Below are 15,027 nucleotides of genomic sequence, written 5' to 3'. Positions count from 1 at the left end.
TCTTAACAAATGCATTGTGCTCGCTCTCAAAGGAGAGGAATGATTCTGGCGCTGCAAATATTGAGTGTAAAATAGCTGGTAGATTTTAACATAGGGTGAGAGGAAGTATTGTGAAGCTTAATATCTATGTTAATGTGTAAATCCTTAGCCCAGGCTGAACTGTATCCTAGCCTCCTAAAGGAAGCAGGAGAAGTAGATTCAGACATCATGTTCTAATCTTCTCTGGCTAGAGATGTGGTGCCAGTGGACTGCAGGTCAGCTAACATGCTATCATTGTTTAGTGCAGTGAAAGGAATAGACTGATTACTGACTAGTCACCCTTTCCTCTGTGGTGAAGAATTATTGTAACAACTTTGAGGGACAGGATATAAATTTAATTTAGAGAGACACTGATTAATGATAGATGATCCCTATGAATTTATTAAAAGAAGGAGGAGCAAGAAACATTAAACTAGGTTAATGCATTTGATGTAGTCCATTTACATTTTGATAAGGTTTGCGATTAGATCTCGCCATTAGTGAACTGGTCATGAAAGTAAAAGACGACAGACCAGGTGATGATTTGGGTCCAAACTTGGATCAGAAGCTAGAATAGTTCTTCCTGATGAAGAGTTTATGCTCAACATTGATTCTCCTGACTGGCTGTGCTTTTCTAGCACCACACTCTCGACTCTAATCTGCAGCCCTCAGCTTCTCCTCAGAAGCTGGAATACAAGAGTAATGACCAATAGGTGTGTTTCATGACGAGAAGGCTGTTTCCACTGGGTCACCACAGGATTCGATGCTAACACCCTTGTTTTTTTGTGTGGTATTGTAGTGATTTGGAACCAGGTTCACCTCATTGACTGACTGACTGACGTCATTGATTGGGGTTGTTAACAACCCCAATCAGGAAAGCAGCTAGAAGGGGCATGGTGTAGAACGACAGCTGGAAGGGGCTAGGGGCGGGCTGCCTTAGAGTGGCCAGAAGGTGGGAGGGACAGATGGCTTGCTGGGGGATGGGGGTCTGTATTCCATGCTCTGTTTTCTTTATCCAATTGGACTGTATTGTATGTTTTTGTTACTGTTCCTGTTTTGTGGTGACTGCAAGTGGGATTTGAGGTTTGTTCTCATTTCCCTGAAAACTGGTTGAACGGTGGGGTTTGGGGCCTGACTTTTTCACTCCTCTCCCTTTTGTAAATCGCTGTTTCTCTGTGTATAGCTGTTAATGTTGGTTGATTGTTTTGTAAACTGTATTGTTTTAAAAAAAATCAGGAAAGCCCTGGCTGACCAATATAAGCAGGAGATGAGAATCTCCTCAGTTGAGGTGACTGACTCTGACTCTGACTCTGAGCTGGCTGGCCCCACAGCCAGTATAGTGTACAAATAAATAAGGGGTGACTTGGTGATGGGATACCGGCCTCTATTCAGTTATTTCAGGGGTGACGAGAGTTGGATTTTTGGATTAACGCTGAATGAGTTGGTGAGTGACCATTTAGTATCTTGGATTAATTGAAGCCTGACTCAACTTCAAACAGGCACTGCGGTTGGCATTGTCAATAGAAAATGTGGCAAGTGGAGCTTTGGGACTACAGGAGCATTCCAATGGAAGTGGACTCCCTCACCTGAGCTGGGGGATCACCATGTGAGTGTAGGCAGTTGCAGAGCCTCACACAGGGAATGCCCTAAGCAGAAGAACTCTGGGCCAGCCCATAGCAGAACCCCACAACAAAGTCAAGTTTTGGCCAAGTGACTAAAATGTTCTTTAGGATCTGGGCCAAGAAGCCATTGTAGTCGTTGTTGGTATGTGGATTCAAGGCAGCAAAGGAATGCTAAGAGGCCTGACCTAAGTAAGAAAACTTTGTAGGCCAGTTCTCAGGAGAGTGCATACTCTGGGAAGTCTTATCTCTCACTCACTCGCTCGCTCAGAGGTGGTATATGGCCAGCATTGGCATTCCTACTGCCTTCTCTTCCCCCCCCCCCCCCCCCCCCCCATTCATGGGAATGGCCAGGAAAACTCTGTCCTTTTCATGGGCTCATTCATAGTTGACATGCAACCAAATCCAATGTTCCTGGTCATTGTGGATGCCCATTTAAAGTGGTTGGATGTGCATATGGCTTGTTTGGCAAACTCCGGGATGATGATTGAGAAACTGAGAGCATCATTTGCAATGCACGGAGGCCAGGAAATGTTGGACATTTATTTACCAGCAGGGAATTTGAATAATTCCTAAAGTCCTCTGGAACTTGGCACTGAAAGGCAGCTCCGCACTGTCCATTGTCCAGTGGTCTAGCAGAAAGAGTGGTCCGAATGTTGAAGGCAGGCTTGAAGCAGCCGATCGTGTCAATTGATACCAAACTGTCCCACTTCCTGTTCAATTATAGGGTCACCCCACATGCAACAACCGGGATAGCTCCAGCCAATTTGCTGATGGGGAGAATACTGTACACCAGGTTAAAGCTAACGTTCCCAAACGGAGGAAGAGCGTGAAATGGCAGCAGGAACACTAATACTGGCAACATCTCTCCTCTAAGCAAGAGAGACAATTTAATTCCGGAGATGAAACCACAGAACCACGGAAATTGCCTTATATGGGGACAAGGTCAGGACCCCACATGACTTACAAAGTTCAGGTCAAAAATTGCATAACACCACCAGGTTATAGTCCAACAGGTTTAAATGGAAGCACACTCTCTTTCGGAGCGACGCTCCTTCATCAGGTGATTCAATCTAAACATCAGGTCATAGACAGAGAACACAGGGGGCTAACACCTGCAACATATTGTCTCGCTATCACCATTGTTAACAGCTAACCCGAGAATGCAATTTTTAAAAAAAAAGTTTTGTGATTTACACATGAAAGAAGTGAAACTATCACTGTATTCTAACAGATGAAAGGCTTAACAGACAATCAATTTTTCAATGTATAATTTCAGTTACATCACACTGTAAATTTTTGCTATAAATTCTGTGTTACGATCGAGCCCTTCACAATCACCTGATGGAGTGTCGCTCCGAAAGCGAGTTTGCTTCAAATTAAACCTGTTGGACTATAACCTGGTGTTGTGTGATTTTTAACTTTGTACACCCCAGTCCAACACCGGCATCTCCAAATCAAAAGTTCAGGTCAATTGTTGCAGTCCTGAACAAACGTGTGGATCGCCTGAAAGCTGTTACTTCGCATACGGGACAGGGGCAAAACATACCTGGCCCCTCAGAACAGTGATGACACTGTTCCTTTACAAGGTTCTATTCTCCTTGTTTTCTTTTGAGAGGTCGTAAAAGCCATAGACTCCGAAAAGTCTAAGCTTAGATCAGAGTGGTGTTGGAAAAGCACAGCAGGTGGGGCAGCATCCGAGGAGCAGGAAAATTGACGTTTCCGGCATCACTCTGATCTAAACTCTGGTTTCCAGCATCTGCAGTCCTGACTTTTTGCCTCCGAAAAGCCTAAGTCAAAGTGTTTTGGGGCTAGTTTGATAATAGAGAGAGCGCTTTTGGAGAGGTTAAATTGTCTGGTATTCTGTTCTCTTTTGTTAGTTTTGAACAAAACAGAATTTATTTACAAGATTATCGAATGAAACGAAGTGGTTTGACCAACTGTATCTCTCCTGGAATATTCGTGTTACACCTGCTGAAAGCAACAAAGTTCAGGTCTGAGCCACTTTCTTGGACTGTTTTTGAGGGGGTCTGGCCTGGTTCATCACAACAATTTTTAAGAAGGCCGGTTGGAAGCCTGTAGGTTCTCCCCCTCCATCTACGGTTCAGCAAACCTCCGTGTCCGAGATGGACACAGCCTCGATACCCTCGCTGCCAGAAGAAAAGGAGGAAACTCTCCCAAGATGCTCTAGACACAAGAGGTGGGCTATGGTCCAGTACATGCTGCCGGTGTCAGAGTCCAAATCAGAGGAAACCAGACCTTTTGGCAAAAACGTCGCAGGAAAGTCTATAAAAGAAAGACCAGGCTGACATCCCTGGACTTGGGAGGGGGAGGGTTGTAGTGATTGGAACCAGGTTGACCTCATTGGTCCAGGTTAACAACCCCAATCAATGACTTCGTAGTCAGTCAATCAGGAAAGCCCGAGCTGACTAATATAACCAGGAGACTCCAATTCTATTTTGATTTAGTCCCTACCCTTCCCTTCACTGTTTTTGTTCACACAGCATTGCCCTGTGCTTTGAAGGGCAGTGCTTGTCACTGGCCACCCGGGTGTTTTTCATATCTTCCTGGTGGTGGAAATTGAATAAAGATTGGTGCACTTTGTGTCTCTAACTGTGTCTCACACCTGCACACACACACCATGGGTGCTGGGGAAAAAAATAAGCACTACCGCACTTAGGCGGTAGTGTGGGGGTAGAAAAAAAAACAAAAAAAAAACAGAAGATTCTAAATAAGCACTACCGCAGTTAGGTGGTAGTGTGGGGGTTAAATAAGAAAAAACAGAAGATTCTAAATAAGCACTACCGCAGTTAGGTGGTAGTGTGGGGGTTAAATAAGAAAGAAAAAAAAAGAGAAAAAAAAAAAAAAAAAAAGAAAAATATAACCAGGAGACTCCAATTCTATTTTGATTTAGTCCCTACCCTTCCCTTCACTGTTTTTGTTCACACAGCATTGCCCTGTGCTTTGAAGGGCAGTGCTTGTCACTGGCCACCCGGGTGTTTTTCATATCTTCCTGGTGGTGGAAATTGAATAAAGATTGGTGCACTTTGTGTCTCTAACTGTGTCTCACACCTGCACACACACACCATGGGTGCTGGGGAAAAAATAAGCACTACCGCACTTAGGCGGTAGTGTGGGGGTTAAAGAAAAAAAAAAGAAAAAAATATAACCAGGAGACCAATACGCAGTGCGGCTGGAGACCGGAAGGCTGACAACCGGCTCGTAGGACAGCGGCCCCGAGGTAGTCTGGTCAGTGCGCAGGGTGACTGGGAGCTGGGTGGTCGAGGACCAGCCTGGAGGAAAGCAGGCCTGGGAGGGTCAGTCAGTTTGCAGGGTGCCCAGAGACTGGAAGGCCACTGACTGTCCTTGGCTAGCCTTCCTGCAGGACAATCTCTGATCAGTATGTGGTGTGGACTGGTGTCAGGAGGTATATAGGGTGCCTGGGGACAGGAGGATGTTGGGAAGAGTTGAGTTATGTACTCAGTGGTTTTCATTGTTAAATGTTGTTTTTGGCTCTGTTGTGTTTTGTAAACTGTATTCTTTTGTGCCTGGGTGCAGGTGATGTGTAAAAGTGTTTGCGATCATATATTATGGGTGTTTTGCCTGCTGTAAACTTTGCGCTGAGGGGCTGAAATGGACTTTTTTTTCTGGATTTCTGTCATTGTGGTATCTTTTAAAAGGACAGTGATCTGCGTGGGAAAAAAAATAACTAACTGGGAGGTAACAATATCGTCAGAAAAAAGGTATAATTGGGAAATTAGAGTCTCCTCACAATAGGCGAATGACTCCAAGCTGTCTGACCACAGCCAGTGTACTGTGCACAAGTAAATAAAGGATGACTTGGTGACTGGATACTGGCTCCTGTGCAGTTATTTCAGGCACCTATCAATGATGTGGACTGGAATGTAGCTAAGTGTGAAGGTTTTCAGCTAATAGAAAATTAAGCCCTCAGCTTAATTAGGAAAGAGAAAGCTGAACACTATAGGAGATTGTCACCAGACTAGTAAAGTTGATGAAACAGTGGCTAATATAGTTCAGTCTAGAGAAAAGAGGATTAGAATTAGCTTTATTGTTGCATGTGCTCACATGAGTACAGTGAAAAGTTTACAAGTCACCCTTATGGTGCCATCTTAGAGACCAAGGTATGTAACTACAGATTCTTAAGAACAAATTCTCAGGGGAAAGAAAATAGAAAAATTAAGTCCAGCAATAAATTAAATGAAAGTAAATAAGAGTTCAGAATAACACTCCTTCCAACTCCAGACCGCGTTGGGCTTCACCTCCAGGTTGGGAGTCTGAGGCTGGGAGTCTGCATTGGCTTCCACTTTGGACATTGTTGATGCTGCCCAAGGATGGGAAGTAAAAAGAAAAGAAATGCAAAAGAAGAGAGGCCAAAAGAAAAATTGGACAGAGCAGAGGAGCTCCGGCTCAAGAATCCTGCTGCGTTGCCATCTTGGAGCTTGAGGGGTAACTCATTTGGGGAAGGCAAATAGGCAAGAGAATATGCAGAAAAATGGAAGAATATGACAATTACGTAGAACAGCAGAAGGATTTGGAGTCTATGTTCGTAGATCCCTGAAGGTAGCTTGGTAGGCAGATAAGGTGTCACAGAAGATGTTCAGGGTACTTAACTTCATTAGCTGAAGCACAGAGTATAGGAGCTGGGAGATTACATCAAAATTGCATAATGTATTAATTAGGCCACAGTTGGAGTTCTGTGCACAGTTCTGGCCACTGCCCTAGGAAAAAAAAAGACCTATTTCTAAGGATATTGAAGAACTGCAGTTACAAAATTGGATGGGATAGGGTTTTTGTTTTCCCTTGAAACCAAGGAAGTTGAGGCAAGACCTGATTGATGTGTACATAATTTGGAGGGGTCCAGCTAAAGTTGGTAGAGTGGCTCCACCCCTCTTGACTGAAGATTGTAATTGGGGACATAGATGTAGTAGGTAGGAAGATAAGAGGATTTTAAGAGGAAAGCTTTTCACCCAACTGGTTGGGATCTGACACTATCTCTGGAAAAAATGGTAGGTAAAAACCCTTTTTGTATTTAGGATGTAAATGGCTATGCACTGAAGTGGCATAGTGGTGGAAAGTGAGATTAGATTGGATAGCTATTCATAAACTGATATGAACCTTTTTTTTTGAAGAATATTTGTAGCTCGGGTTGTGGATCAGGTTGTAAACTTGCTCACTGAGCTGGTAGGTTTGATCTCCAACGTTTCTTCACCATACTAGATAACCTCCATCGGTGAGCCTACGGTGAAGCGTTGGTGTTCTGTCCCACTTGCTATTTATCTGTCTCAGTTTGTTGCAGTGGGTTGGTATCACTTTGGGGTGCTGTTTCTGAGAGGTTGGTAACCGGGGTCCAAATCTGTTTGTTAGTGGAGTTCCGGTTTGAACGCCGGAGGCTCACTGGTAATGTTATGCAGCATGGTGACGAACCATCTGAGAACAAACCTACCAGCTCAGCGAGCAAACTTACAACCTGATCCACAACCTAAGCTACAAATCTTCTCCAAAATCTCAAACACCTACGGGTGCAATACATTCAAATTAGCCCGAAGGTGGGAAACCAATGCCATCCGACTGAGCACCACCCACCAACAACTGTGTTTCCTACAGGAATGCCTCAGGAAACTAGTATTACCATGATGTGTCAAATACAAACTACCTCTCGTCACCCCACAAGCCAGAAAACCGAACAGAGTGGCCACAGGACGCTGCCAGAAATGATGATGCCAATAACTGATTCCACAAATATGAACGAGAAATTTCACACCAAAAAACTCTGTACACTAACATGACTGACCATAAATGGACAAGTATGCTCAAACAAGCCATCAACACAAAACAACGGCAGACCAAGACAATGAAAAGACTAGTCCTACAAGAAAAGCTGGCCAAACTGTCACACAGAAATAATACCGACAATTCAGAGACTTGGATAAAGAACCTGTCTGACCGACCACACTCCGACACAGAAAAAGCAGTCCTCGTACGAGAGATGAACTTCAACCACAGGGACACGGACTAAAAGGACTTCCTAGCAGCACTGGAATCAACCCTGAAAGGCAATGGAATTTCAGAAGAAACCCAGCAGGCCTTCAGACAGAAAGTACCAGCACTAAGCAGAAAGAAAGACGGGATCACCCTCAACATACTGGAAAGAAAAGCCTCAGAAGGACTCAGAAAAGACAAATATTGTAATCCTGCCAGCAGACAAAGGGCGAATGACCATCATCCTGAACCGAATACAATACATTGAAAAACCAAACACGCTACTCAAAAATACCGACACCTACCAGCAGCTAGCAATGGACCCGACTCCACAGCTGGAAAACCGTATTACAGCATCCCTGATGAAACTTCATAAGACAGGTGAAACTAACAATACAGACCTCCAAAGAATGAAACCTGAAGGATCTAACACACCCGGTTTCTCTGGATTGCCAAAGGTACATAAACAAGGGGCCCCCCTCAGACCAATAGTCTCCCTTCCTGGTACACTGACATACAGACGAGGAAAGGAACAGCAAGCAAACTGAAACACAGTAGAAAACTCAACCCACTTCATCCACTGCACCTGGGAATTCCCTAACATCATTAAAGGTAGAGGATGATGAGTTCATGGTCTCCTTTGACATGGTGGCCTTATTCACGTCAATAAATATCACCCTCACCAAAGAAATACTGGCCTCACCTTTTGACAAAACAAGGACACCAACACCTGACAGCGCAACTCCATCAGCAAGGACAGCATCCTTAAACTAGTAGACGTGTACCTCTCAACCCACTTCACCTTCAACGACAAGATCTACAAACAAATCAATAAGACACTAATGGAATGACCAATATCAGGACTTTTAGCAGAAGCAGTTATGCAGAGGTTAGAATGAACAGCCCTTCCCATGATCCAGCCCAAGCTTTGGGTCCACTATGTGCACGGTATCCTTGTCGTCATGAAACTCAACAAAGAAAACCACAAACACAAACAACATCCTGGCCGGTATAAAATTCACCAAAGAGAAAGAACAATAACAGACTCTCCTTCCTGGATGTCACAGTAGAACGAAAAGCCAATGGAGAGCTGCAGACCAGTGTCTACAGGAAAGCCACATTTTCACTGATCAGATACTCAACTACAGGAGCAATCATCCCAACATCACAATTTGAGTTGCATCAGGACATTTTAAATGAGCCACAACACACTGCAGCACCCAGGAACTATGAGAAGCCAAGGAAAAACTCCTGTACAACAATGGTTACCTGATAAGCACAGTCTGCCATTCCTATACAACAGATCCAAACAAGAAGACACCACACGCCCAAAGACTCTAGCCACCCTGCCATACATGAATGATGTCTCTGAGATAACAACCAGACTATTTTGGCCCCTAGGTATCATGATAGCCCACAAACCTACCACCACACTGAAACAGCTCCTGATGAATTTTAAAGGACCCCATATCAACAACCAGCAGAATGAACATCATATACAAAATCCCCCGCAAGGACTGAAATAAACATTATATTGGACAAATAGGCAGAAAACTAGCCACCAGGATACATAAGCACCAACTAGCCACCAAAAGACATGACTAAACATCATTGATATCCATTCGCACAGACTAAGACACCAGTTCAACTGTGACAATACATCCATCCTGGGACAGGCTAAAGAAAGACATGCACAGGAATTCCTTGAGGTCTGGCATTCAAACCAGAATTTCATTTAACAAACAAGTCGATTTGGACCCCATTTGCCAACCTGTTAGAAACAGCACTGGAAGTGATATCACCCACTGCAACAAACCAAGACAAATAAATAGCAAGTGGGACAGAACACCAACGCTTCACCAGAGACTCACCGATGATGTCATCTAGCATGGTGTTGAAACGTCTGAGAACAAATTACTAACTCAGCAAGCAAACTTACAACTTCATATATGAACATTTTGGGCTGATTGGCCTCTTTCAATGCTAGACATTTCTCTGATTTGATTCTATTATCTTTGTGAATATAATATTGGGGACTGAGCGGCTTTAGCAATGAGATTCAAGAAAAGTAGTCTTCTCCACTAGAACAGAGAAGACCGGATGATTGATGAGGTAAGTCGTAAAACATGTATTCTCATTGGTTACCATTTACAATGAGTGGGTACATATTTAATTAATGAAAGAGGAGTTTAGGAGACTTTTGGTACGCACAGAACATTATTAGGAAAACAAATATTCTGAAACTCATAGTGAGGAATTCATAGTGAGGAAATGGATAAATAGAAGAAAACAGGTGTAGGGAAAAGGTAAAGAAATTGGTGTAGAAATGATTTGTGTTTTGAGAGAAAGAGAGGATGCACAGAGAAAAGGGAAACATTCCAAGATTAATCACCTTAGGTTGGCATTTCATGTAATGAAAGTAACAAAATCTGTTTGATTAATTACGGTTGTCTTTTGAATTGTCTTTTCACATGTTTTCTGTTTTTCCACCTTTTTCAAATCCCTTTTGTAGCCTGACTTATATCTTGACTATCCCTGGGTTTACTGCCTCCTGTGGAGCACCTTTAACTTAATCCACCCTTACTGTCTGCCTCAGCTGCCTGAAATATTTAGGTTATGACACTGTCAACCAAGGTATTCTAATCTTGACTGAACTTCTTGTGTGTTAGTGTGTCCCTTTCTCAGACAGTAAACTGGATTAAGTCTCAGTAAACTTTACTGTCCATTTATAAATACAATTTCTATTCTGGTTAATGAAGTACTGCACAAATCTGTGTGTTTTCCTGACAGATCTGGGATATTGGTGGACAGCCAAGATTCCGAAGCATGTGGGAGCGTTACTGCAGAGGAGTTAATGCTATTGTGTAAGTTTTCAATGATAAGTTGTGATCTTTTCACTAGTTTGAATGTCACGTGTCTTACTTTCCTTCCTCCTGCCAACTCACTCCATTCCTTTTTGAGTTATTTTCATGGTTCAACTGTTTGTCTTACTTTTAGCTACATGGTGGACGCTGCAGACTTTGAAAAGATTGAAGCTTCAAAGAATGAACTTCACAACTTATTAGATAAACCACAGTTGCAAGGAATTCCAGTAAGTCTAACTTCTTAATCTTTGTGTTCAAGTTGTCTTGCAAAGTGCCTACATATTCAAATAGGACGATCTTATTCTTAAGTTTTCTAGACCCATTGCATTTAACTATGGAATTTGTATTTTCTATCTGTCAATGCCCTTTTTAAAGCAAATTTTTTTTTGTGCATCCTTCCAACTCCTTTTTTTTTAAAAAAATAATTCAAGCAATACAACCTCCATTGGTGTCTTGCTTGAGAGCAACTGTGTTTTGCATGAAAGTGCTCTTGAGAATTGCGGGATGCCAGTTTTGACATATGGCACAAAACAATGAGCTTCATCTTTCAGTTGTGTCCCCTGTGCCATTTTTAAAATGGAGTCAGACTCTTACACATAAATAGAGCACAAAACTACAATGTTTATGTTATACAGCAAACATTTTATTAACCAGAATGAATACAAGCTGGACTGCACCAGTTGTTCAAGAGATTCATGCTAATCAATATAAATACAAAGACTAAATAATAGAAGCTTCCGAACCTGTGACCTTTACTATCTTGAAGGACGTGGGCTGCAGATCCATGGGATTGCATGAATGATGGCAGATAATTAAGTAACTCAATGGAGGAGGACACTCCACAAACACTCATCTTCAATGATGGGGCTGCCCAACACATCAATGTAAAAGATAAGGCTGAAGCATTTGCAACAGTCTTCAATGTAAAATGCTGAGTGGGTTTTCCACCTTGGCCTCTCTCTATGGTCCCTATCATCACAGGTGCCAGTCTTTAGCCAATTCAATTCACTCCATGAGATATCAAGAAATGAGAGATGCACTAGACTCTGTAAAGGCCGTGGGCCCCTGGTAATATTCCAGCGATAGTACTGAAGATTTGTCCTTGCTATTCCCTTTAAAAAGCTGTTCCAGTACAGCTACAAATATGGTATCTACCTGACAATGTGGAAAATTGTCCAGGTATCTAAAGAAATCAGGGCAAATCTAAGCTCCCGAGTTATTGTCTCATCAGTCAACTCTCAATCATCAGTAAACCGATACAAGGAATCCTCAACTGTGTAATCAACCAGCATTTACTTCACAATAACCTGCTCACTGGCATTCTGCTTGGCTTCCATTTGGGCCATTCAGGGTCATGACCTCATTACAGCCTTGTTCAAACATGGATAAAAAAAACATGGTGGTGAGATAAAAGTGACTGCCTTTGACATCAACACCACATTTGACCGAATGTGGCATCAAGGAGCCCCAGCAAAATTGGAATCCTAGGAATCGGGAGAAAGCTCTCAACTGGTTAGAGTCAAACCTAGCACAAAGGAGGATGGTTGTGGTTGTTGGAAATCAATCAGTCTAGTTATACATCTTCTCTGCAGTAGTTCCTCAGTGCTTTGTCCTTGGCACAACTATTTTCAGTTGTTTTGTCTGCAGTCTTTCCTTCATCATCATGTCAGAAGTTGAGATAATTGCATAATTCACCACTCCTCAGATACTGAATCAGTACATGTCCAAACACAGCAAGGACTGGACAATATCCAGCCTTAAGATGAGAAGTATCAAGTAACATTTGTGTCACATAAGTGCCAGGCAATGATCAGATCCAATAAGAGCAAATCTATCTGTTGACCATTGAATTGCTATTGCTGAATCCCTGGTATCAACATATGTGGGGTTACCATTGACCAGAAATTAAACTGGACTTGTCATATAAATATAGTAGATACGAAAGCAGGTAGAGGCTAGCAATCCTGCAGCAAGTAACTCACATCCTGACTTGCCAAAACTTGCCCATCATCTACATGTTAGATGTCAGAAGTGTGATGGATCCACTTGCCTGGATGAATGCAGTTCCAACAACACTTAGGAAGCTTGACTCTATCCAGAACAAAGCAGCCTGCTTGATTGGCACTACATCACAAAGATTCATTCCCTCCATCAGTGCTCAATAGCAGCAGTGTGTATCATCTATAAGATATATTGCAAAATTCATGACAGTAGCTTCCAAATCCACAACCACTTTTAACTAGAAGGGTAAGAGCATCAAATACATGGAAACACCATTGCCTACAAATTAGTCTTCAAGCCACCTACTATCTTGACTTGGAAATATATCATTATTTCTTTCCTGTCATTGGATCAAAATGCTGGAATTTCCCTTCTATCAGCATTGTTGGAGTACCTACACCACTGAAATCAATTGATCGCTAGCACTTTATCATTGGCAATTGGGGATGAACAATAGTTGCTGGCATGCACCAAATGCTACAAAGGTAGCAATTCATTTACTTTTGCCTTTTGTTAACACATTGAAGCAATAAAATAGGATCTGATAACTATTGTAGAGACCTGACACAGGATGCAAGGATTGAGACTTGAAGACTGAGGGGTATATGGTTCAAGAAAACTGGAAAGCTAGTTGAAGGTGAGGAGTAAACTGTTAACCAAGAATGGAATTTGTGCAGTAGTTGGAGATAACCTTCATTCAGGAGAACAGAATAAAGAATCAGTTTGGGTGGACTTGAGAAATAGTAGAGGAAAGAAGTCACATGGTGGAGTGGTCTCCAGCAAACCCTCGCCCCTCTTGCCACCCCCCGCCCCCAACACCACCGAATCAATAACCAGAATGTAGCACAAAGTATACAGTAAGAAGTATTGATTGCTTGTAATAAAGGACACCAATAAGCACATGTAACATTTATCTGCACGCTAACTGGAAATATCAGATTTACAGTAGTAGCCTGGATGAGGAGTTCATTTGAATGCTTTTGAATTAGTTTCTTAGAGCAGCATATTTTATATATCAGACTTGGTATTGTGTAATGTGACAGGATAAATGAATGACTACCGAGTAAAGGCACCCAGAGGTAGCACTGACCACAACCTGATTTTGAGTTTTACGTTTGTTTGAAAAGGAGAGGATTGGATCTAGGACTGGTATTTTAAACCTAAGTCAGAGCCACTTGTGGATATGAAAACTGTGCTGGCTGAAGTGAACTGGCAATCTATATTCCAACAATTTGAGGCACAATGGCAGGCACTGAAGGAATGTTCAGATTAAGTATATGATCATAAAAAGTAATTCTAAAGGGAGGACCCACCATTCTTGGTTAACTAAGCCAAATATGTAAAACTTCACAAATGATCAGATGATTGGACAAAATACAAAGAATGGCAGAGCATAACTGAACAGTTAATCAGAAGGAAGAAATTAGATTATGGCAAGAAGCTAACTAGTAATGTAAAAATGAATAACTAGTTTCTGCAAAGTTTCTACTTTTAAAAAGGAAAACAGTAAGTGAGTAAGAACAGGAATTTAATAATCAATTACAATGAAATGCAAATGGAATGAATAAATATTTGTTTCTATCTTCACTTTTTGGAGGATATATGTAACCAAGAAGGCTAATGAGACGCTATCCTTTTATTATGAGGAGAACTAAATATAAAAGTAAGAACATTATGCTTAAATTACACTGGGAATTCATAAGATTGCATTTTGACTACTGTCTGCAGTTTTGGCCTTTTTTTTTAATTTGCAGAAGGATGTGAATGCTTTGGAAGTGATTGATTTAGAGGAGTTTAATAGATTGATATCAGGAATGATTGGGCTGTCCACTTGAATTTAGATGAGTGAGGGATGACTTGACTGAAGCGCAGAAAATCCTGAATTGCCTTGACAATGTGTATGTGAGAGCATGTTTCCTCTTGTGGATGAGTCCAGTATGAGGGAGCTCTCTTTTTTTAATTTAGGGGTTGTCCTTCTAGGACACAAACATGGAGAACTTTTTTTCTTTCAGAGGGTTGTGCAACTTTAGACCACTCTATCTCAGATGATGAAATATTGAATATTTTGAAGACAAAAGGCTTCTCACTAGACAAAGAGAATGAAAGCTAATTGGAGGGGCTTGGGAATGTACACAAAAACACAAACAAACCAGCCATGATTATTGAATGGTTGATCACAGGGGCTGAATGGTCCATCACTGCTCCTATTTTGTCTGTTTGTATTTTGTTTAGGTTATTGAACAGAGTCTGAGATAATGCTCTTCTCTACAAACCCTGAAATACCAGGGCAGGGTGGTGAGGTGTGTAGTTGCTCAAAATCAAACATTACATTGACAAAAGCTACAATTTTAAACTGAATTGCCTTTTGGGTTCAACTGTTGGAAGGAAAAAAAATGATAACCCCAGGTATGACCAAACAGAAAGCTTAAAACAACAGTATGACTAAATCGCTATTGTGGATCTCCATGCCATTCCTCCTTGGTCAATAGCTTATTTGGCTAGGAAAAGAGTTTGGGACATCATTT

General features: G+C 41.9%; 1 protein-coding gene across 1 annotated transcript in view; it reads left to right on the top strand.

Annotated features, from left to right (window-relative positions):
* The window catches only part of LOC140458265 (ADP-ribosylation factor-like protein 8B-A), a 98,414-nt gene that overhangs the window by 37,875 nt on the left and 45,512 nt on the right, over positions 1-15,027 (top strand). The window contains exons 3-4 of the mRNA XM_072552661.1: positions 10,428-10,501; positions 10,635-10,728. Coding sequence (XP_072408762.1) covers positions 10,428-10,501; positions 10,635-10,728 — 168 coding nt within the window. The remainder of the gene's footprint in view (positions 1-10,427; positions 10,502-10,634; positions 10,729-15,027) is intronic.

This window comes from Chiloscyllium punctatum, chromosome 32 (assembly GCF_047496795.1).
Source record: "Chiloscyllium punctatum isolate Juve2018m chromosome 32, sChiPun1.3, whole genome shotgun sequence".
NCBI lineage: Eukaryota > Metazoa > Chordata > Chondrichthyes > Orectolobiformes > Hemiscylliidae > Chiloscyllium > Chiloscyllium punctatum.
The sequence above is the reverse complement of the archived record's forward strand: the minus strand, read 5'-3'. Positions and strand labels throughout refer to the sequence as shown.